This window comes from Peromyscus leucopus, chromosome 8b (assembly GCF_004664715.2).
Source record: "Peromyscus leucopus breed LL Stock chromosome 8b, UCI_PerLeu_2.1, whole genome shotgun sequence".
In the NCBI taxonomy this organism is placed as follows: Eukaryota; Metazoa; Chordata; class Mammalia; order Rodentia; family Cricetidae; genus Peromyscus; species Peromyscus leucopus.
The window spans coordinates 78,534,682-78,550,086 of NC_051086.1; the positions used below are offsets into that span (position 1 = coordinate 78,534,682).

The window sequence follows — 15,405 nt, forward strand, 5'->3', positions numbered from 1 at the left end:
TTGGTTTCAGCCGTTTTATTACTCGCACCCTCCCGCCCCAGCACAAATTTAAAGACGCGCTGCTGCAGCTGTCTCTGTCACGCCCTCGGCGGCCCCGGCTGTGCTCAGCATTACTTGCGCCAGCGCTGCAGCTCTTGGGACAAACAGAGACAAATGTGAGACCCTGGGAGGGCATCTCTTACTGGCTGTTTCTATCTCCACTTTTTTAATATTTTTGTTTCATAAACTTAGAAATCTTCTTGGGCCTAAGACCACCCAGCTTCTAGCTTCAGAGATGAAAAACAAAAAAGTTCAAGTCAGGTGCATAACCCCAGCAGCACCCAGGGACAGGGTAGGACAGGAGCAACTTGGGCTAGAGTGAGACCCTGTCCCAACACTGAAACGTCACATCTAACATGACTGTTACCACAGCAGGGGCCAAATAACCCTTTGGGTTGGTTCAGCTTGGAGCAGGCACTGCCTTTAGGGAGACACGGTTTGGTTTTGGGACTTCTCATTGGTACTGGGATCCAGTGTTTCACTCACAGCCCAATGCCTGGTACAAGAGCTGGTGTCCATGGCATGGTGTTTAGCATGCAGAGGTGTGCTGCAGGCCCACTCATGCTGGGTCACCTGGTCACCTGCCCTCCAAGAGCCAACATACCGAGTTTTCATCTGAAATAGCCTAGGCTCCTGCTACCTGGTAAATTATGGAAAAATACTAAACTTTTCTGGATAGTCTCCAAAGAACTATGCGGTTTTTTTTCCCCTAAACTCTCTAAGTCTATTTTTTTATAGCAGGCTGGCCTCGAACTCAGAAATCCACCTGTCTCTGCCTCCCCAGTGCTGGGATTAAAGGCATGCGCCACCACTGCCCTGCTCTTTTTTTTTTTTTTTTTACATTAAAAAACAGATTTATTTAAGAGTTTTTGCCTACATGTATGTATGTGCACTACATGTATGCCTGGTGCCTGCAGAAGTCAGGACAGTGTGTTGGATACTCTGGAACTGAAGTTATGAATGTTTGTGAGCAGCCATGTAGGTGCTGGGAACTGAACCTAGATCCTTTGTAAGAAAGAGTGACACATGTTCTTAACCACTGAGCCATCTCTCCAGTCTCCAGATCTGTTTTTTTTTTTTTTAAGTGATTTATTTTTATTTTATGTGCACTGGTGTAGGCATGTGTGTCTCTGGGGTCCCTGGAACTGGAGATATAGACAGTTGTGAGCTGCCATGTGGGTTCTGGGAATTGATTTGACTTACATTTACATGACTGAACCCAGGTCCTCTTAACCACTGAACCATCTCTCCAGTCCCCAGATCTGTTTTTATACCATTTAAATGAACAAAAGTTATCTTGAGTTATGAGAAAAGAAACTTTTGCATTTCCCTCCTGGTCAGGACTTCGTATGAGTTCAACCGTAACTAAACAGGCAATACGGTCTGGTGTTCGGAATTCATTATCCTCCCACCCCAGCCTCTTGAATGATGGGATTATAGGCACATACCAGCGTGTCTGGTTCAAGGAGCTTGTTTTTAAGCATTGAAGGTAGCCAGGCTCAGGGGCTGGAGAGATGGCTCAAAGTTAAAAGCACTTGTTGGATTTTCCAGAGGTCTTGGGTTTGATTCCCAGCATCCACAAGGCAGCTCAAAACCACCTGTAACTCCAGTTCCAGGGGATCAGATGCCTTCTTCTTCTTCTGGCCTCCATGGACACCACACATGTACTTGGTATACAGACATGCAGGCAAAACACTCATATACATAAAAAATAAAATGAATTAAATTAAAAAACAAAAAAGCCAGGTGGTGGTGGTGCATGCCTTTAATTCCAGCACTCGGGAGGCAGAGGCAGACCTGCTTTACAAAGCAAGTTCCAGGACAGCCAGAGCTGTTAGACAGAAACCCTGTCTTGAAAAAAACAAAACAAAACAAAAAACCAAAAACAAACCAAAAGCATACAGACTCTAGCCAAGTGTGGTAGCATGCTCTATCATCCTAGCTCTCGAAGGCTGAGGAAGGCTGAGGAAGGCGGAGTGAGAGCTCGGGGCCAGAGGCCCGGGCAGGAGTGCTGAGGGTCAGTCTAGCCTGATCTGCACAGGGAGACCCAGTGAATGAAAGGATGGATGGAGCTGCTGTGTCTTAAGCACATGGACTATTCTGTTTCTCCTGCTCTAAGTGGCAGAAAGCCCTTCTATTCCACTGAGAACTCTCAGGCACCAAGGAGGGCACCTCTCCCTAGCAGGGATGCGTATAAAGCAGGAAAACCCAACAAACCCAAGGCCTCCAGCCCACCACCATATCACTAATGGGCACAGCAAGAGCAGTCATGTAAATGTAAGTCAAATCCTGGAGACCTTTAATGGAGCCCCAGAGCCCCGGGGACAGCTCGCTCATCAGGGCTCCTGGATACTCCCACCAGAGCCCCAAGGGAGGTGACGAGTCACTTAAGCTACCGATGCTGACGGCTTACTCATTTGCTTGAAGCTCCAACTACAACACAGGATGAAGTAGCCAGCGAAGAGCATTGTGAGGCCCCCGACACTGCTCTTCTTGATGGTGGTACTGCACCTCACCCAGCCTGTGCAAAGAGAGGCAGATCACGTGGTTAGAGGCCAGGGTGTGGCCCAGAATGTTCGCACTGTTCAAGTTAGCCCTGTTAGCTTAGGTAATGAACTCTAACTCACACAACCTAAGTGCCTGCATAAGTGTGGGCTATACAAAGTATATACATTCCCAGAGACGACGACAAGGCTAAGCTGAGGAGGGCATGAGTTAATTCAGATCACACATCCCCACGTTGGGAGCTGGGTTAAACTCTGGAGCATGCAGATGAATACGACTGGTTAGCTGAGGTTCAGCATTGCCTTGGCTGACCGCTGTGGGGGAGGGGCAGGGGGCAGGGGTGTGTTTTAAGAAGTGGGAGCTGCTGCTCTGTTAGCTTTGGGGTTCTGAATGACACCCGACTCTGAAACGGAAACAGGTGGAGAATGTCAACCACTGCTTTCTCTTCTCTTTGGTTAAACAGCCTCCAGTGGAGAAACTTCTCCACGGGCCTGCAGCCAGCCAGAGAGCCCACCAGTCCATAACAGCAGCCTCACCTGTGTGCACAGCTCCCAAGAGCCTCGTTAGAGGGAAGCTGGAGGTTGTAAGCGCCAGGGGTTCCGAACTCCCGCTATCAGCCGAACTTCGTCCCAACCAAGGAACTACGGTTCCAAACACAAGTCACTGTGACAGTCCATCTAGAATCACTCTTCCCACCATGCAGCCGCAAGTCCTAATGGCTAGGCCTCAGGAAAAGCACACCCCTGACAGATGGATCGATGAGCACCTCCCTGGGCTGCAGTTAAACTACACACTGAAGAAAAATCCGTCTCAGGTCAAACGCTCTTATTGACAGAGACCCTGCACTGTGATAAATGCACTGCCTGCCCCTACGTGTGCGCATGCCTGGTCAAACCACGTTTTATCACCTGCGGAGATTTCAGCAAGAGGTATGACTTTCTACTACAGGTGGAGATGCATGTACCCTGAAATGCATGGACCAAAGAGTTTAGATTTTGCCCTGAAAAGCATCTTGGACCATCTACATATGTATAAGGAACTATTTTAGGCCCCAAACCCAGAACCAAATATGGAATCTCTCTGTTCTCTGCTCCCTACCCCACTGGTGACTGAGCCCAGGATCTTATACATGCTAAAAATGCATGTCCGAGTGTCCTCTACCACTGAGCTACATCCGCAGCCCCCAAATTCATCTTTGTTTCTGGTGAATTTGTCAGATGAAGACTTTTTTTAAGCATGACTGTTTTGCCTGCGACCCTCCCCATGTGGGACTAGACTCGGGATCATCTCCTCGCCAGGACTGTAGATGTCCGTGTCGGCATTCAAGAGGCTGTTGTTTGGGAGCCCCGTGGACCTGACTTAGGGACCATCGACACACCTTAGAAAGACCCCGACTCCCTGTCACAGTCATCTTTATTTGTCTGTTCTGTGCCCCACAGCCACACTTTGGTTCCATCACTGACACACGAGTAACCAGTAGAAACAGAAAAGAAGGTACACGTTTCTATTTCATGTGTTCCCCTGTGCTCAAGTCAGACAGTGATCCCTACTGGTCATGGTTTTCCAGTCTCGTTTTGGCTTGTCAAGACAAAGGATAAATTAGCTGGGCAGTGGTGGTGCATGCCTTTAATCCCAGCACTCAGGAGGCAGAGCCAGGAGGATCTCTTTAAGTTCAAGGCCAGCCTGGTCTACAGCACGAGATCTAGGACAGGCACCAAAACTACACAGAGAAACCCTGTCTCAAAAAAAAAAAGGAGTTCGAAACCAGCCTGGTCTACAGAGTGAGTTCCAGGAAAGGCGCAAAGCTACACAGAGAAACCCTGTCTCAAAAAACAAAACAAAACAAAACAAAAGGATAAATTAAGATAGATGGGGTTAGCAGGTGTGGTGAAGGCTGCTGTGGACACAAAAGTGCTCAATGATCTTCTTACCTAACAATGGAAAGCACACCTTGGGGGCTGGGACAGAGGGCTCCAGCAGCTGAGAGCACTTGCTACTCTCGCAGAGGACTCAGTTTTGGTTCCCAGCACCCATGTAGTGGCTTGTAACCATTTTGAACTATGGTTCCTAGGGATCAGACACCCTCTTCTGGCTTTCATGGGTAACTGCATGCATGTGGTGTACATGGTACATGAACTCATGTGAGTTCATGTACACATATACATTACCACACATACACATTTAAAAAAAATCTTTAAAAACCAAAAAACACATTGGTATCCAAGGAATCACAGAGTACATATTTGTGCAGGGCCAAAGTCTCTTAAAACCCAACAAGAAAAAGAAAATCATGGGGCTGGAGAGATGGCTGAACTGGTAAGTAATGCATACTGCTCTTCCAAGAGGACCTGGGTTCAGTCCCAGCACCCTCATCTAGCAGCTCACAACCACCTGTAACTCCAGCTCCAGGGAGACTGATGCCCTCTTCTGGCCTCCACAGGCACTGCACTCATGTGCACATTTTACCCCAGTATCTACGCATACTTGAAAACCAAAAACCAAAACAACAACAACAAAAAGACAAATCATAAAGCCTGGAGATAGACTTCAACTCAAAACACAGACTGTAACCTGTCGAAAACCGCCACTGTCAGGCTGAGGTCTCAGAAGTGCTGGGAACTGGGTGGTACCATGACTTTATTTTCTCTAGTTGTCCAAGCAGGGTTCACTTCCAGGTACAAGTTTAGGGTAAGTTAACTGAAAGAAACTGAGCCGAGATCATGGATGGAGCACAGAGGACCCATTCTCTGCACCCACAGGCCCTTCTCCTCTCCCTGTCAATCAGCAACACTGGAATCTAATCTCCTACAGCCTTCCCATCAGGTTTCCTTTTTCTTTTTTTCTTCAAGACTGTGTTGCCCTGGCTGTCCTGGAACTCTTTCTGTAAAGATCGCCTGCCTCTGTGTCCAAGTGCTTGGGATTAAAGGCGTGTGCCTCCATGCTCTGAGCTTATCCATCAAACTTCTGTTAGGCCTCTTTCCAGTACAGAAACTCAACTGCTGTCAGGATCAGCAGCCTGCCTGAGTCTAACCCTCAACTCTCAATGGAGAAGGAAGAAGGAACATTACAATCAACCCTGGACCGAGAGTTCTCTTTTGTCAATTAAGTCAAGTGTCAGGTAGACTATGTAGGTGAGAATATGTTAACTGAATGAAAACAAGTAATTCTCACCCCTATTTCAAAGGCACAGAGCATTCTGGAGGGGCAGGATGGTCCTTGCAAATGTGCCTGCTTACCTTTTGAGATACTCGCACCCTGGGAAGTGGTAGGAGGAGGCATGTGAGACACTGAGTTCCAATGCTGAGACCCCCTTGGCAATACTCCTAGACCAACGTAACCAGGATAGAGTTCTGGAAACCACTCCAGTCCCACGGACCGGGGAGGAACCTCTGAGTCAGCAGCAGCAACATGACTGATGAGGGAGCTTCTAGAAACAGGGTACGGAGCTGAATACGATGGTATGTGGTACCCTGTCTGGGCTGCATGGGGTTGGCGGAAAGACGTGGGTTCCAGAACGTCCCTCTTGCTTCCCACTAATAGCGGTATGGCAGGGACTTGACTCTGGCCATAGAATTGGGTTTTGTCTTCTGGAGGAGACTTCACAGCCAGAGAGGCGAGGCACTGGTGCCCTGATTCTGGTATAGAGAGAAGCTTATTCGAAGTTCCCTCTGGTGGAGTAAATATGTCCAAAAGTGCAAGGGCTGTCTCTGCTTTTGCCTTTGTGGGGGAAATGGAGTCCTGACCACCAAGGCCTAAGTAAGCCTGTTCCTGTACTTCTGTGGCAGACATGCTGTTCTCAGTATCTCCCTTGCTACGGCACACTTCTGCTCCGAGGCCAAGTTCCTGGTGCTCTCTGACTTGTGTTTTAGCCAGTGGAGCGGGATGAAGGCCCAAGAGGAGTGATTCTGACTTCTGCTGAGTCTCAGCATTGGCAGGGTTGGGAGAGACTCCTGAGAGGTGGCCTCCGTCTCGGGAACTGCTTCCCCTGCTCAACACTGAGGATCCTCCTCTCTGAACCCCATGGCTGCCATTCTTTGGAGAATGACAATCACTAACAGGCACATCTAAGAATTTTGTCTGAAGCTTCTGTCTTTGGGGATCGAGTGTGTCCAATTTCAGACTGGCAGAAGTGGCTGGTTTAGCATGAGGCTGAGCTGAGGAGTATGTTCTATCTTGATTAGATAAAACTGGTGCCATTGAGCCCACCCGTACAGACGCTTCGGTCTCTGAGGGATGACATGGACTTCCCTTGGATCCAGTCACATCTCTGGCAAGTTCTTTCTCAGTCACCTTTGGCGTGGCATGTTTGAGTGCCTGGAAGGAGGGCTGATTTTGATCTCTGGCTTCTCCTCCTGCCTCTGCCGTACCCGCTCTTTCCAAGACATCTGTCGGCAGGGGAAAGGTGGCAGCTGTCCATGCTGATCTGCCCTTTTCTGATTTCACATTTCCTTTCGCACTCTCTGTCTCTAGCCCTTTCCTTTTAGCTTTGGTTAGGTCTTTGGTAGGCCTCTTCTCTTTTGTAGCACGTGAAAGTGTAGCTGGCTTGGACTGATACACTTTTTGATCAGCAGATATCATCTTACAGTGTGGCAAGTGGGTTTTTAATCGCTTAAATGGCTTCTTACAATAAGGACACACTTCCATTCTGGGACCAGCATCACCCATCCTCTTCCTGGAGAGACAATGAAGAATACAGAGTAATCATTTTATGCATAGATTTTAACTTTTTGTTTGCCTTTAAGATAGGCTCTTGTTTTTACATTAAAAAAGGACAAATACTATAGAATTGTATTACATGAAATATATAGAATATACAAATTCACAGAAACAGAAAGATTAGACGTTATTTCAAGACAGAGAAGAAAGGAATATAGAGCAATGATTTCCTAAGTACAGAATTTCTGTTTTGTGTGATGGAAAAACCCCACAAATGGACAGTAGTATCATGACATAATGTCATGAATGTAATAAATCAATACAATTAATATCATAAATGTAATTATTGAATGGATAATCCAAATGTAATCAATGAATACCACAAATGTAATTAATATCATGAATGTAATTAATGAATTTCATGAGTGTAATTAAAAAAAAATTAAAAAAAAAAAGAAAAGCTCTCGTGTAGCTCAGGTTGGCCTCAAATTCACTATGCATCCTGGTCTACGTAGTTCCAGGACAGCAGAGTTACATTAGTGAGACTATCTCAAAAAAACCCAACAATAACCACAACAAAATCAAACCAAAAGATTTAAATCTAACAAATTAATGCTTAGTCAAAGGAGAAGACATTAAAAATGTCAGCCAGAATTCAATTTTGTTATTTATGTCAAGTGGAGGTTACATAAATTTAATGAAATTGTTTAAAAACCCTTAAACATAAAAAAAGGGACTACTTAGGGCTTTTAAGAGCAGTTGAGTGTTGCGGATTATTTGGTTACACTGTGTGAAGACGTCTCTGTTTTACCTCACCCGACTAAGGCACCTTCTGATGGGTTTAATAAAGAGCTGAATGGCCAATAGCTAGGCAGGAGCAGACAGACAGGACTTCCAGGGAGACAGGAACTTTGGGGAAGAATCCAAGGTGAGAGATTTGCTAGGGAGACGTGAGGGAAGTTGGAGTACAGTACTAAGGAGAGGTAATGGGCCATGTGGCCGAACATAGACTGATAAAAACTGGGTAAGTTATAAGCACTAATTGAAACAAGCTTAAGCTAAGGCCAAGCTTTCATAACTAGTAAGTCTCCATGTCATTGTTTGGGAGCTGGCAGTCCACAGACAGACCTATCCCAGTTAAGAGTGCCCACGGTACTGCCATTGCGGGGACCTGGGTTCTGTCCCCAGCACCCACACCAGGCAGCTCACAACTGAATGAAAAAGAAGAAATAAAAAAAGGACATGACTGCTCCTAGGTATGGTGGAGAGAAAGTTTATTGTAGGTAAAAGGGAGAACATAACCAGACAGAGACATCTGTGACAGTCCAGAGTGAACATGACCCTGAGCTGGGCCAGGGGAGGGGAGAGGGGAGAGAGGAGAGGCAGGAGAGTAAAGGTTAGATGAAAGGGCCTGGTAATCAAAATGGCTGGATTATATAGGGAAGGGCAGCTCGGAGAAGGGCAGCCTACCCCCTGGGCTAGAGAGTTCAGGGTAGGGGAAGGGGTATGCCAGCCATACCCTGTAACAGGTAGGGACTGAGGGATGATGGGAGAACCTATGGGACAGGTCCACTTTTGTTATGTTAAATAGGCACCTTTGTTAGCCATTTGTCCTGGGTTTGAGACCTAACAGTAACCACCTGTAACTCTAGTTTTAAGGGAATCTAGTGTCCTCTGACCTTCTAGGGCACTGTGTGCACATAGTATAAATAAACTCATATAAACAAACTCATGCAGGCACATATACGTACACTTAGTAAAGAGATAAAAGGAACCTCCAGGTGGGTATTTCTCACATGGAACCTCTCCCACTCTCAGGAACTCTTCAATACATCACATTCACTCTTCTTGAACTTGTCCTTCAAGGATGGAATGAGGAAGGATAATAACATTCATCCGGGCTACAAAAACTGATTAGAACAGTTTCTAACATTACATAAACAAGATTCACTGGGTATGAGGACTCATGAGAACTCTCTTTGTCAGCTGGGAATATGGTTCAGTCGGTAGAGTGCCTGCCTGGCAAGCATGAAGCCCTGGGTTCTGTCCCCAACTGCACAAGACTTGATGCTGTGTAGAGAGCCATGATCCCAGCACTTGGAAGTGGAGATGGGACAATTAGGTCAGCCTTGGTTAGAGAAAGATTGAAGCTAGCCCGGGATTCATGAGATCTTGTCGTCAGGGGGAGGGGGGGAATGGGGTAGTTTTCATAACTCAGGAGAAATTAATCTCTGCTAATATTAATATCAGCAATACATACATATTAAAACTAGCAATGTACAGAAGGACATAATCCCCATTTATTTATTTATTTTTGGTTTTTTGAGACAGGGTCTTCCTTTGTAGTTCTGCCTGTCCTGGAACTCCCTCTGTAGACCAGGCTGGCCTCAAACTCAGAGATCCACCTGCCTCTGCCTCCCAAGTGCTGGGATTAAAGGTGTGTGCCACCTGGCCCCAATTGTTTTAATTTTAATTTGTACTACAATAGATTATTGTGCACACATAAATTTGTCCATTATTAATTGCTTAGTTTGAGATTTTTGGTTAATGTATATCATGTAAAAATATTTTCAAACATTTATTATTACACATCATTTATTTCTGTTACCCTGTAGAGTTGGGAAAGGAGAATGCTTAATTCCAAAGCTCAGCTGGGTTCCAAAGAACAAGGAACATATCTATCCTAGCATAGCTACATTCTCAAAATCTAGTATCACCAAGCATACTGTTTACCTCTGAATGCTCTCAGGAAGCTGAGGTGGTTTAATGTCAACCTGGACTGCACAGGGAGACCATCATCTCTCAAACAATCATCATCATCATTAAAACACACACACACACACACACACACACACACACACAAAACAAACAAAAAAGCCTCTAACACTAAGGCTGGTATATGACATTTGTTGAATGAGTAAATAAATATGTATATTACAACTATTTAATACCAAGACTGAAAATATCTTCTGGCCATTTAAATAGATTGACACAACAAAACAACAACCAGGTGTGGTGGCACACGCCTTTAATCCTAGCACTCGGGAGGCACAGGCAGGTGGACCTCTTGAGTTTGAGGACAGCCTGATCTACTGGTGAGTTCCAGGACAGCCAGGACCATACAAAGAAACCCTGTCTCGAAAAACCAAAGAACAAAACAACAACTCCCCCACCCCCAAAATCAAAAAACCCTGAAGCTGAAACCACTTACAAAGTATCTATTAAATCAACCAGTACTTTATCCTTCATGAAATGCAAAATCAAACTGTTCTCTGAGGAGTGAGTCCACAGTGATTATTCTTACTGTTAGAAATCTCGTTTGCAAAACGCACACAAGAAAGCCAATCCATAAGCTTTCAAGTTGTAACAGTACCTTTTCCTAATTTTTCTTGAGATGGGATCTCACTGTGTAGCCTTGTCTGCCCTGGAACTCTAGGTAGACCAGGCTGGTCTTGAACTCACACAGATTGGTTTGCCTCTGCCTCCTAAGTGCTGGAATTAAAGACTAGCGTTGGTATGACTGGCCCTATACTCTACATCTCAACAAGGGGCCCGTTTTCCTGCCTGACTTCTTGCAGTCGTCTCTTCAAGACCCCCATGTTTGTGGATCACTGTTCACGTATTTGGGGCAGAAACTTTGAACGTCAACTTCTGTAACGATCAGAACTAAGTGGACGGCTGTGATGTGACCAAGTACTGAGTCCAATACAAATAATTGGATTATGCCCCTGGCAGATACCTGGGGATGCTTCTGAAAACCAGAGTTAAAACTTCCCCAAGTATCCCGGGCCCAGAATACACTTGAAAAAAGTAAAATGAAAAAATTTACATCTGAGACAAGGTCTCAAGTAGCCCAGACTGGCTTCGAACTGGTTTCCTAGTCGAGGATGACTTTGACCTTCTGGTCCTCCAGTCTTCACCTCCCAAGGGTTGGGATGACAGGTGCGCACCACGCACGCCCGGCTGGGACCGCGTGATTTCCTCTGATCGCGCTCACATCGCCCCGAGCCAGCTCTCACCGCCGCGTTCCCACGCCTGCCCGCCTCCCCACACCTTTCTGCCGGGCTTCTTCAGAGCAGGTGGGCGGTACCGATCTCGGTCGGGGCTGGGACTGCGTTAGTCCGTTCGCCTCTCCTGCACTCCTCTCTCTACCTACAACAAAGCTCGTGGAAAACAGCGCAGCCCTTGGATACTCCACGGAACCGGCTCCGCACCTCCGGAGTCGCGGAATTCCACGTGGCGCTCCCTTCGAACCCGGAGCTCCCCGACACCTTCCAACCATGGAACCCAGAACCTGTGGCCGTCCGCGTCAGAGCCTGATGGAGCTCGCCCGGTTCTTGCTTTTTTTAAAATTTTCACCTCCCAGAGATTTTTACGCAGATACAAGCATCCGTTAGTGTCCAATAATTTAATTTGTTCCAACCCGGCTTGACTCTTCCAGCTTGTCCCGGTTTGGTTTTACACAGGCGGGTGCCTCGGACACCTACACGGAGCCCAGGAAGTTCCAGGTCTGTTTTCCCTCTCGGGACGGGCCTCTTCCTGAGGGCGGGGTTACGGGCGAGCGCGGCCCCGCGGCCCGCCACTGCGCAGCCGCAGGAGGACGGTACCACGGCGCCTGCGACATGGGGGGGCGCGGAGGGGACGCCGGAAGTAGCGGTGGTACGGGTCGGCCTGCGGGGTACTCAGCGCCCGCAGCCTCCACCCGCGCGGCGGCCAGAGCCCAGGCCCGTGGGGGTGGGCGTGGCGGTCGCCGGAACACAACTCCGTCTGTCCGCTGTCGGCGCCGAGTGGCGCCGCGTCGCTCGCCTTCACCAGCTGCCATGAGCGAGCGCCTCCGCCCCAGGTGAGGGAAGGGACCCGCACTTTTCTCCGCGGCCCCTGGGCCCGAGGATCGGCGCGACGCAGCCGAGGGGCGCACGGAGCCCGGATGGTGCGAGGCTCCGTCTGCGTTGCTCTGCGGTCGGAGGAGGCGGGGAGAAGGTTGCGCCGCCTCTGACACCTGGACCCTGTGGGTAGCGAGAGAGGTGACTCTCTGGAACCCCGGTCTAACTCCTTCTCCGTCTTTCTTTTTTATTTGTTTTGCTTCTTCGACTTCTGCCCTTTCCACTTTGGGATGAGGTTTGTTCGGTCCTACAAGACGGACGCAGGACCTAAAGCTTTTCCTGTCCTAAATTTAGGCGGGTAGGGGGATGGGAGGAAGAGCCGAGCTTGAAGAGGCAGCCCCTCAAGAAGGCGCCTCTCGGGGGGACGGGACGCGGCGGGGCGGGGAGCTGCAGGCGCCCCAAGGTCAGGGGAAAGGCGGGGGTTGGGCTTAACCCTGCAGCTGGGAGGGCTTAGGGCAGACCGCAGCGCTGTGTCCTGATCTCTTGTAAACCCAGGAGGGCAGATGGACCCGGGCGGCTTGTGACCCACCCGGTTGTGGCATTAACAGGCAGGGTTCTAAACTGTTTGGAAGAGGAGCCGTTTGGCCGTGAGGCGGGAGGTGGAAAACATTGCGAGTTAATGCTGGCTACCCTCTCCCCTGAGCCTGGCCTCAGGCCCCAGGCGGCCTCTGCGAGCCTTGGGCCCCATGCAGATGAGGTTTCTTCCCCGCCCCCCCCCCCCCCGTCTCATTTTTGTCTTCAGGAAGGTGGGAAGAAGTAAGTTGGGATGCTCTGCCTCAGAATGAAGAGGACCCGCTTTCTTTCTTATTAGAAAGTCTTCTAACTACGGCGCTTGACGACCTAGGTGTACATCACCAAGTTGTACTTTTACCGTTTTCTTGATGAAGAACAGACTCAGAGGCGTTTAATTATTTAAGTCCATCCAGGTTTACGTCTCTTTATTCCGTAGTAGTTTCAGACTTTCAGGTGGCTCATAGGGTTGCTTTTTTATTTTCTCTTTTAAAAGATTTCATTTATTTTTACTCATGTGAGTGTTTGCTTGCTTGCATGTATGTATGTATGTACACCGCGTGCGTGTGTGCGTGCCTGGTGTCCATGGAAGCCAGAGGAGGGCATCGAATCTTCTGGAACTAGAGTTATAGATGGACCAAACCTCAGTTCTTTGTGACCACAACACGTTTTCTCAATCTTGAGCCTTCTTCCAACCCCTGTGCCTTAGTCCTTGCATTAATTGGCTGTGAATGTAGTCTTTTTTTTTTTTTTTTTTAAGTCTTCTCCTTGAAATGGTTATTCCTTGGGACTGAGGCGCACCAACATCCTGAGGTTATTTGGTCCAGTGTTGAAAATTGAAGTTCCTAGGCAGAACTGAATTGTTGGTTTTGTTTATATAGTAATTGTGGCAGAACGCCTGTACTTGTGTGGACAAGATGATCAAACTAAATTGGAAATTATAAGGTGCCTGTCAGAGTTATAATCTGGCCTGTGGCATTGATGCAGTACCAAAAGGTTTAGTCTTACTGATTGTACAGATAGCATGAAGCCATAATCTTGCCAATTATTAAAGACTATTGAAAGATTTAAATTAGGCCAAGTTGAAATTATGGTCCAGTTACAGTCACACCTTTAGGATTGGGACCTTTAGATACAGTAAGCCTTAGCTGACTGCCATTTTTTGGATTCTTGGATTATCTCCCTTATCTGACAGCCCTCAGCATTTTCTACCACAAACAGATTCTTTTATCTAGTGCTGTAGGCTAGTAGTCAGAGTTTGTGCTGACTGGAGATTCTTTTTCTCTAATTTACTCACAGGAATCTTAGTGTGTTTCTATCTCCTGGTGACTTCTGGAAAATAAGCCATTTGGTGAGGACAGACCTTTCTTGCCCACTTTTCTCTTCAGCTTCAGTGTCTTTCCTGTCTCTGGATCCGGTTCCTCTGTTAGGCGATGAGGGTTTGAGCTCAGAGAACATGAGGGCTGTACAAGGTGGGTGTGGGGGTGCCAAGGAAGTCTGCCTTACCACCGATCCCTAATTTTTACATATGAATTGGGAGAGAGACACCCTACAGCAAGAAGCAAGAGTTCTTTTAAAGAAACGTTTGAGATGGAGTGTGGTTTCACTTGTCTTTAATCCCAGCACTCAAGAGGCAGAGGATCTCTCTGAGTTTGAGGCCAACTTGAAGTTCCAGGCTATCCAGACCTCGTCTCAAAAAAAAGAACACTTGAGAAGCAGTTTCTGCACTCTGATGACATCTGCCTAGGTTTTTGAAGAGGACCAGGAAGACAGGACAGAAGTGAACAAGGAAGCTGATGGAGTCAGCTGTCCTTGGTGGTAATAGATGTCCAGCAATTATCTTTACCTAGATGGAAAGGAGAGAATCTAATCAGTTACAGGGCGCCTGTAAAAATAAACGACAATGTGACTTAAGACCTAGCATGTACAGGGCCCTGGTTTGTAGACCAATGATCATGCCCCTTATTAATAAGGCTATTGAAAGCTGAGTGCTTCTAGCGTGGCATCTAATAAAAGCCAAGAACAACGAAAATGGAGAATACAGAGAGCTCATTCTCAACTCATTACCACCCAAAGGAGAGGACAACTCACAGGCCCAAGAGGTGGCACTTGTGCCGTGAGAAACAGACTTGTCTTAAATGGCTTCCCCAGAAGTAGATAAGAACTGTAGAGCGCCCTTTGCTATTGTTACTGGGAGGAAACATGCCCTATTACAGATGAGGACGTAACAATTTTTGGTCAGGCTCACACAGTTCGGTGGGAGTGACTCAGCAGCCCCAAGCATAACCAGCTGTTGGCATACTGATAAAAGAAAAGCTCAGGGGCTAGTCTGCTGCCACCGTGAGTTTATTTGAGTCACCTGCTCCCAGCAGACACTGCTTTACTGCACATCCCCTGTAAATTGCCTTTATTGGGGTAGAAGCAGAAGCCTCTTGGTTCAGATTTGTATACTAAGGTTTTATTTGTTTAGTTATTTTTTGAGACAGGGCCTCACTATGTTGCCCTGGCTGTCTTGTAGCTCTTTGTTATAGACTAGGCTGGACTCAGATTCACTCACAAAGATCTGCTTACCTCTGCATCCTGAATGCTGGCATCAAAAGTGTGCACTGGTTTAGATTTATAATAGCGTACCCACTTAATGGTTACTAAAACTTGATTGTGTCTAGGGTGTAGCTCAGTAGAGCCCTTAAGACCTAGCATGTACAAGGCCCTGGGTTCAACCCAAGCACCACAAATAAAACAAGACCCCCCCTCAAAATACTATGCCAAAAATAAAAACCCAGTATTTGTCTTGTTTTTAATCTTCAAGTAG

At 47.3% G+C, this 15,405-nt stretch overlaps 2 protein-coding genes across 13 annotated transcripts in view; one reads left to right on the forward strand and one right to left on the reverse strand.

Moving 5' to 3' along the window:
* Positions 1-11,832, reverse strand: C8BH17orf80 (chromosome 8b C17orf80 homolog). 9 transcript variants are annotated; one of them, XM_028865288.2, is made up of 5 exons: positions 11,415-11,832; positions 5,781-7,216; positions 3,081-3,185; positions 2,453-2,560; positions 1-133 (listed from the first exon to the last, which is right to left on the reverse strand). In XM_028865288.2, exons 1-5 carry the CDS (start codon positions 11,480-11,482, stop codon positions 111-113), a joined length of 1,740 nt encoding a protein of 579 aa, XP_028721121.1. In that variant the 5' UTR covers positions 11,483-11,832; the 3' UTR covers positions 1-110. The 9 variants fall into 9 exon arrangements, with proteins under 9 accessions (XP_028721121.1, XP_037056484.1, XP_028721124.1 ...); XM_028865291.2 differs by lacking the exon at positions 1-133 and adding an exon at positions 8,952-9,059 and having other exon boundaries at positions 2,316-2,560; positions 11,254-11,832; XM_028865290.2 differs by lacking the exon at positions 1-133 and adding an exon at positions 8,952-9,059 and having other exon boundaries at positions 2,316-2,560; positions 11,030-11,832.
* The window catches only part of Fam104a (family with sequence similarity 104 member A), a 23,063-nt gene continuing 19,398 nt past the window's right edge, over positions 11,741-15,405 (forward strand). The window contains exon 1 of one of the 4 annotated variants that reach the window (XM_028865300.2): positions 11,741-12,043. In XM_028865300.2, the coding sequence (XP_028721133.1) occupies positions 11,823-12,043 (221 nt within the window). In that variant the 5' untranslated portion in view covers positions 11,741-11,822. Of the gene's footprint in view, positions 12,044-12,230; positions 12,319-15,405 lie in introns of those variants that run through there. The other 3 variants (XM_037200590.1, XM_028865299.2, XM_037200591.1) reach the window with 3 other exon arrangements.

Coding starts and splice junctions, on each gene's coding strand:
- C8BH17orf80 (XM_028865287.2), bottom strand. CDS start 11,482: ATGGTTGGAAGGTGTCGGGGAGCTCCGGGTTCGAAGGGAGCGCCACGT. Junction 7,217..11,414: donor GGAATTCCGCGACTCCGGAG/GTGCGGAGCCGG, acceptor TTGTCTCTCCAG/GAAGAGGATGGGTGATGCTG. Junction 3,186..5,780: donor GGGTGCGAGTATCTCAAAAG/GTAAGCAGGCAC, acceptor TTGGAACCGTAG/TTCCTTGGTTGGGACGAAGT.